The sequence below is a fragment of the Heloderma suspectum genome, chromosome 8 (genome assembly GCF_057233095.1).
Source record: "Heloderma suspectum isolate Gila_16-S chromosome 8, 16-S_ref, whole genome shotgun sequence".
NCBI classification, from domain to species: domain Eukaryota; kingdom Metazoa; phylum Chordata; class Lepidosauria; order Squamata; family Helodermatidae; genus Heloderma; species Heloderma suspectum.
Genome location: NC_139465.1, coordinates 41338425 through 41346740, shown reverse-complemented (window position 1 = coordinate 41346740; position 8316 = coordinate 41338425). Strand labels below are relative to the sequence as shown.

General features: G+C 48.7%; 1 protein-coding gene across 1 annotated transcript; it reads right to left on the bottom strand.

Moving 5' to 3' along the window:
* Positions 1-4293: 4293 nt before the first annotated feature.
* On the bottom strand, positions 4294-7665 carry LOC146339074 (metallothionein). Its single transcript, XM_084812120.1, has 3 exons — positions 7557-7665; positions 5200-5265; positions 4294-4532 (listed from the first exon to the last, which is right to left on the bottom strand). The coding sequence occupies exons 1-3, from the start codon at positions 7585-7587 to the stop codon at positions 4438-4440; spliced, it is 192 nt and encodes a 63-aa protein (XP_084668246.1). The 5' UTR covers positions 7588-7665; the 3' UTR covers positions 4294-4437.
* Positions 7666-8316: the final 651 nt, after the last annotated feature.

The window sequence follows — 8316 nt, the reverse complement described above, 5'->3', positions numbered from 1 at the left end:
TTTTTTAAAATAAAATTTAGAAAGGGTGCTGTGGTACGCAGTGTCAGCCCTGGGGGGCTATTCATGCCCATGCTGGTTCAGGGGCTGATGTGGGGCCTATTTGTCACCTGCTGCTCCCAGGATGATTGGGGGGGGTTGGTTGGTTGTGAGGGCCCTGGACTTTGCCCCCAAGGTCCAATCCCACCCGCATCGCTGGTTGTTGTTTCATTTGAATTTCAAAATGCAAAATTTGATGACGCTTTGACGTTCTAGAAGTCCCATCCAAATCCTGCAGAATACCAAGTGGCTGGAAAATTTCAGTCCATCGCTACTCTCCAGCCAGTCTGGCTGCTATAGTCGATGTCAGATTGGTCTCGCGTGCCTTTCAGAGGTTCGTAGGCAGCATAGGAAGCTGCCTTATCTAGGCCACCCCCTCTGTCCATCCAACCCAGTACTGTCTGCACTGACTGGCAGCAGCAAGCCAGAGTCTCAAGCAGAGAGAGCAGCTGGGTTCCTTCCAGTGTCCTTCCAGGGTCTTGGAAGCTGAGCCCTGGTCCTGGAGGAACACGAGGAGGCTCTGCAGGCTGGATTGGGGAGCCCAAGGCCAGTTTAAGTCCACAGCTGGAGGGTTCTCCACCCTTACCAATAGGGATCAGAAAAAACAGCTGTAAGGCTGGAAACCAAAACCAAAAAAGAAACAGCTGCACCCATTGAATCCCCAACGCATTTCAACCCTGGTCTTTATCACGGGAAAAACTCTTGGCGATTCTTCTGGAGGATTCTCTCTCCCTTGCCTCCCCCAGCTCCCTCATGCCAGCTCAAACTCTGTGTCTGTTTAGCTTTGTATTGGTTGGCAATTGCTCTCCTGGGCTTTAGAGGCACCTCTCGTGTCACCTGCTATAGAATCATAGAATTCAGAGGTGCTTCTAACGCCCGGGAGAGCAGCTGCCAACCAGAGTAAGACAATACAAAGCTAAACAGACACAGATGTGAGCCTTTTCTAAAAAGTGGAGACACTGCAGAAAATTTATACATTATGCAATGCCTTATGTTGGAGAGGCAATCACGACTGTGCAGATTTTGCACATATATGCAATGGAGTCTGGTGGCTCTGATGTCAATAGGGTGGTGAATCTGCTCCGGATTTCTGTCAGAATCAGTCAGAACTCTAAAGGAGCTATCCAAGGTGCGGAGCACGAGGGGTTTTGGTGTGTGTTTTTAGCAGTTTTATTGTTAACTTGTTTTTAAACTGTTTTAAATTCTTGAATATTAGAGGTTTTGTGTTATGTTTTGGCATGCTGTAGTGTAAACCACCCAGAAGGCATTGGCTATTGGGCAGTATAGAAATGTAATAAATGAATTAGATGGGCAGGGGTTGAGAAGCACCTTGGATAGCTCCATTAGATTTCTGACTGGTTCTGACTGAAACCTGGAGTGGATTCACCGCCCCACTAACAGTGGAGTCACCAGCTTCCACTGCATATATGGTGGACCAGCAAATATATAAGAATTGTTTGGATTAATGTAATTATCACCACATAAAAAGTAGAGAGAGTAAGGGCACAATCCTATGCATGTTTAGACAGAAAAAAAGACCTACGACCTTTAGCATTCCCAAGAATATATTCCAACCAGTCATGCTGGCTCAGGAATACTAAAGGTTGTAGGTCTTTTTTTTCTGTCTAAACATGCATAGGATTGTGCCCTAAACTGTTTTTGGATGCAGTTTTCATTATTAGGTAAGTCAGATGAATTGGTAGCATCTAAGTAGAACAGGTGTTTGCAAATATGCTGGATTCAGCGCTGATTCTAACAGCAAAAAATCAGGGAAAAAACTACCATCTTTAATTAAACGGGAAAATAATATTTATCACAGAGTACTAATGCATAAGATCTCATAGCATTAAAAATATGGGAGATTCAAGCTACAAAAAAGGATTTAGATCAGTGGGGCAAATTTATTCAGTACTCAAGACAAAAGAATGACTATTGGAATACAGAAGTTGTTTAACAGCTGAATAATAATTATGTAATACAAGTTTGATTGGAAAAAGTCAAGAGAAGTATTGAATTGAGATAGATCTTGGTTGTATCAGGATTTCCCCACTTTTGGAATTGTATTTAGTGTGTGCGCATGTGTGCGAAATGATATCGTTAATACAATATTTTTAAAAGTAATAAAAAGAAAGAGCAGAGACACCAAACTGAACTTGAGACTTTCTACATGCAAAGCAGATTCTCTGGAACAGAGCTATTGCCCCTAAGGTGATTGAGGCAGGTTCATTTGTCCTGTGAGTTGGTCTCATTTTCCCCACCTTTTTCTCTCCTCTGCCATCCACTTCCAGCTTAACCCAGATAAATCCCAGGCTGGATCTGATCACTTCCATTCATATACCTTTGGCATTTTGCAGCTACTTGGCTTTCCTACCAATGAGGATTTTTTTCTTTTCCTGACCACCAATTTGTCCTGAGCATTGGATGCGAGATACTGCCCCCTTGGTAAACCACAGTGTCGTAGTGGTAAATTTTGACATGCAGGTGCTCCTCATGACAGGATCAGCACCCACACCCTCAAGAAGAGTCCAAAAATGCAGGTAGCTGTGTGCATGGGGTAATCTACACTGGCCAGTGCAAAAGCTTACAAGGAAGACTACACCTCTGCAGTGCAATCATATAGACTGAGAAGTCTCATTGAGTCCAATGGGGCTTACTCCCAGATAAGTGGGGACAGGGCTACAGCCTAAATTATGTAAGCAAACTGATACCAGAACAAGAAATCTTTCTTTGCTTGTCTAATACAATACCCTAGCCTGCACATAATATTCCCATGCTTTGTCTGTCACCATCATTACAGTCTGTTTCCAAAGGGGCAGCCCTGTTATTCTGTTGCAGCAAAAAACCCCAAGAGTCTTGTGGCACCTTTAAGTCTAACAAATGCATTATGGCATCAGCTGTCATGGATTACAGCCCGCTCCTTCAGATGCACCTGTGGGCTTCCCACAAGCAGCTGGATGGCTGCTGTGTGAACAGAATGGTAGACTAGATAGGCTTTTGGTCTGATCCAGAAAGGCTAGTCTTGCATCTAACCCCAGAGGTAGGTAACAGTGCCCCTCCAGAGGTTTTGGACAATTTACTCCCAACAGCCTCAGTCAGCATGTCCAGTGGTCTGGGATTATGGGAGCTGTCCAGCAGATGTTTTGGGCCACACAAAGTTGTCTAGCCTTTTCCTCAGGAATACTTGAGCACGGACTTTTCCCATACGGCTCTTCGGATGCAAGTGTTCTGTGAAGAATCTTGAACCTAGCCCCGCCCCACCCTCCATCTGTGGCGGTCTTTGAACATGTTTTGTTTTCCATTGGACCCTTCAATTGTGATCTTTCGAACACTGATTAACCCTTTTGTCTCACAGGGGATAGGGAGACATTTTGGGTTTTTTTAAACCTTTCAGCACACTAGTACCCATAAAGCGAGTGATGGGACATTCAGGACTCATGGTAGGATCTAAAGAGCAGCCCTACTCCATTTCTCATGTTTGGAATTCCACCTGCCTGAAAAGAAGGAAGCCAGGAGCTGCATTGGTCCTAGCCAAATGGCCACCCTACCTACTCTTATAAGCAGCATCTAGCCCAGCCTTTCCCAACCTGGTGCCCTCCAAATGTGTTGGACTGCAGAGCTGGCTGGGGATTATGGGAGCTGTAGTCAAACACCACTGGAGGGCACAGGTCAGGGAACATCGGAAACTGCCTTGTACTGAGCAAGGCCCTTGGTCCATCTAGCCTAGCATTGCTGCTACCAACCAGCTCAAATGGCTCTCCAGGGTTTCAGCTGGTACTCTAGGCACTTCGCCAGCATTTAGTCACAAGGAAGATGAATTTCAGCAAGAGGAAATTCACCATTCTAAGTAGGACAGAGGGAGAAGTCATATCTGCTAAGCATCCCTTTCCTATGGTTACAGAAGCCCTCAGACATCTTCCTTTTGGTGCAACCATCTCCCTTCACCCAGATAGCTTTAAAACTACCCTCTTCTTTTTACCCTTGGTTTGGGACGGGGCGTAGAGCGTTTTGTAGTTTGGAACAGTTATATAAACGCTAGTCTAATCCAAGGTGGGGATTTGTGATGGAAGCTACAAGGCAGAATGGCTCAAATGCACCCAGGTGTGTTGTGTGTCCGGGGCTTAATTACAAGACATTTGTGATACAGTCATCTCACCAAAGCAGACTGTAATGAAGGAGTGCACTCAGGCTCCCATTGGCCTTTAAGAAGCCTACACAGATTACAGCCAGCTTCCATGATTAAAAAAAAGAGAAGAAACATAAAGTTTAAAGGCTTTACTTTTCTAAAGTCACAACTTTTATTTTCCTTTCATCTGCATGAAAAAACAGTCACAAAATATTCATTGAGTTCTGAAAATTTTCTTTATCACAGAGAATATTTACAGAGAACAGAAAACTGCATTGTTAGTGGCAGCAGCTGCATTTATCCGACAACGGCTCTTTGCAGATGCAGCCCTTGGCGCAGTTGCTGCAGGTTGCTGGGCAACAGGAACAGCAGCCTGAAAAGAGTTAAAACCATTAGAAGTTGAGAACTGTCAGGAATTTAATTGCCTGGCTCAGTAACAAATTAAAGGGAAATTCCATATGGCAACATCTCAAGCAAGATGGGGAGATAAGATGCTGTCAACTTGCAGAGAGGTATAACGCAGCCTGGAGAATACCGCTACAAGTTTTACTAGACCAGTATATGAGAGTAATTTGTAACACGTGCAACAGCCCCAGAAGAGGGGGGGCAGTTTACAAAACCTTCTGTGACACCCACTTGGAGTGGATGCACAGCACTGTTTCACATGTGTTTGTTTTTAAAGAGGAAAACTTTTGGGACCCTTCCCACTTGCTCTCTGATGTCAGACATTTACAAGCTGTATTGGGTGAGGGGAAGAAATGTGGGAGTTCAATTAATTAAAGTTCCACTATACATTCAATATTAACTTTATTGTTATTTTATTCAGGAATGCAAAAGCCTCATTTAGCACAATGGGGGCACTTAAGGTTCCCATCAATGAGACTTGCTCTCAAGTAAATAAGCTTACAACTGTTGCTCTGTCAGAAGGGTGAAAGAACTCTTAACTTCTAGTTTTTAGCCTGCTGCTTTTCATGGAAAAGCTTTGCCTTTCAGTTCGTTTCTTAACCTCACATTTCTTGGATCCACAAAGTGATACTCACTTTTTTTGCACGAAGTACATTTGCAGTTTTTGCATTTGCAGGAACCAGCACAAGAACAAGAGCCACCTAGAAGAGGGGGGGGGGGGGAAACCACAGATTGAAATTGCGCCTACTGTACCCAGAAGAATCGGCCTGTGATCAAGCCACTTTCACAAATGCCCCCTTCCGTCTCAGTTCCCTTCCATGTAAAAATAGCAAGACTGATTTGTCACATATGGCTCTAGAGACTGTGCATAAAATACATAAATAGAGGCAAGGTTCAAGTCTAATTAGCATGCTTTGGAGAGTTCTAGGGCCTTAAAGACAAAGCAAGAAGCAATTTCTAACTGCATCTTACATTTTATTACTAGTAATAATATATATATATATTTATAGTATACTATATACTATATATATAGTATACTATACTATATATATATAGTATATATATACTATATTATACTAGTAATTTTATATATATATATATATATATATATATATATATATATATATTTCCCCCCTGGAGCAAGGGTCCCAACTGAGATCAATGGGACTTGCTTCCAAGTAAGTATGCTTGTGGATTACCTTCTAGATTGCTTTTCTTGCTAGTAATAAAATATATATATATATATATATATTCTCACACACACTTATGTACATATAATTGTGTATTATGTGTACAGTTCTGGCTCTTTCAAATGTCTGCCCAAGTTGTATGGGTTCAGTTTCCTGTTAGCACATTTTACAAAGGAGAGTTTTAGACGGTCCCCTTTACACCTTCTCTTAGAAGGTCAGGCACTTATTATCAGGTATGGCATTTTTAACGCCTTTCCTATTAAAGAGATTGAAGTCCTACATGTAGGACATGGAAAAACTTAAGTGTTTGGGAGCAGGAGAATGCTGTGCTCTCAAAAATGGTAACAGCACCACTCAAACCCACCACCAACCAGGACAGGTTGAGGCGGCGCCTTATGGGTGTAGCCTGCCTCTCTCTCCATGTTCAGTGAGAAGACAGGCTGTATAGGATCAGGCTGTTAATTCTATTAAGCACATACAGGCTGAAATCCTACACTGGTCACTCCTACTCCACACAGTTTCCAGGAGAGGTAACTCTGCGTAACTAAAGCACTTGAGTGACTGGAAAACTGTAAACCAGTTTATAGTTGTTTTCTTAAGCAGAGCTACTTTGGAAGAAGGAATGCGCCCAGTTAAGTCATTTGCCTCTAGAGGTAGCCCAGAAACACACAGACAGTAGCCACCCCAAGAAATAACAAATGCTCAGCGCAAGAAGGCTGAAGGAATTTGCATCGTTTTACAAAGATCCGAGGCTTCTGAGAACGTGAAGCCGGGATCCCAGACCGTGGACAGGTTGGAAAGTCACGCTTTTATCTACGTCAGGTTTCCCCAACTGGCGCTCTCCAGATGTGCTGGACTACAGCTCCTATCCCCCCCCTACAGCATTTGTACCAGCACACGGAGAAAAAGCATTCAACGCTCTGGGCTATTAACTCTGGCTTCGCACCGCAACGGGAAGGAGAAGCGAAAGAAGAAGCGAAAGCGCATCCGACGCACATGGAGAGCGCACGGTATCGTGCGCGCGCCTTCCAGGCTATGACACCCGCATTCTTAAAAAGGAGTTCCAGCCCTCAACCTACAGCTTCAGTAGTAGTAGCTTCCCCCCCCCCCTTCCCTGCTTCTTGTACACCGAGCCCGATGAAGAGTTCTGGAGAACTCAAAGGCTTGCACATCTCGCGTCATTTCAGCGAGCCCTGACGAGGGGCGCTGTCCAACCGCGGCTTGGGACCAGCACGGCTTTTACGCGGCAGCCGCGGTAAAACCCGCTCCGAAGGCGGCTACAGCGGGGGCCCCCTGCAAGAAGCGTCCTTCAGTCCTACAGCGGGGGCCCCCTGCAAGAAGCGTCCTTCAGTCCTACAGCGGGGGCCCCCTGCAAGAAGCGTCCTTCAGTCCTACAGCGGGGGCCCCCTGCAAGAAGCGTCCTTCAGTCCTACAGCGGGGGCCCCCTGCAAGAAGCGTCCTTCAGTCCTACAGCGGGGGCCCCCTGCAAGAAGCGTCCTTCAGTCCTACAGCGGGGGCCCCCTGCAAGAAGCGTCCTTCAGTCCTACAGCGGGGGCCCCCTGCAAGAAGCGTCCTTCGGCCGGCGGCGCGGCGCGGCGCGAGGGCTGCGGCAGCCGAGGCACCGCGCGCAGCCGGCGGGCGGGAGCCGAGCCGAGCCGGGCCGGGCCGGGCCCACGAGGTGCGCGCCGCGCCGCCCCTGCGAGCCGGCGGGCGCCGGGGCCAGGCCAGCCCCTCCGGCGCCTGCCTGGGGAGGCGCGGGCCGAGCGCCGCGCGGGGAGCAGCCTCCGCGCTCGCGGACTCACCGGCGGGGCAGACGCAGTCCTGGGGGTCCATCGCGCCGGGAGGAGGCTGTCGCGGGCAGGCGGGGGCACGCGCGGCTGCTGCCGGAGGCCGCCGCCGCCGCCCTTTTATGGCGGCCCGCGGAGGGCGGGTGCGGAGGGCGCGAAGGGCCGCCCCTCCTGCGCACGGGCCCGAAGCGCGGCCGCCCGCGTGCAAAGCCAGGGGGCCGCCCGCGTGCAAAGCCAGGGGGCCGCCCGCGTGCAAAGCCAGGCGGCCGCCCGCGTGCAAAGCCAGGGGGCCGCCCGCGTGCAAAGCCAGGGGGCCGCCCGCGTGCAAAGCCAGGCGGCCGCCCCCGGCCGGGGCTGCGCGCAGAGCGGGGCGGGCCGAGGGCGGCGGGGGCGCCCGCGCCGCCGGCCCCGCGTGCGAGTCCGGGCCTCCGGCTGCGCTGCGGGATCTTGGCGCCTCGTTCAGCCCCCCCCCGATCTTGCTGCTGGGCTCCCCCCCCCCACAAGATCTTGTATCCCCCCCCCACACACACTAGATCTTGGCGCTGTAGCCTTTGCCCTCCCGCACAAAATCCTGAACACCCCCCCCCAGATCTTGCTGCTGGGTTCTTTGCCCCCCCCGATCTTGTATTCCCCCCCCCACACACTAGATCTTGATGCTGTAGCCGTTTCCCTCCCGCACAAGATCCTGAACCCCCCACCCAGATCTTGCTGCTGGGCTCCCCCCCCACAAGATCTTGTATCCCCCCCACACACACACACACTAGATCTTGGTGCT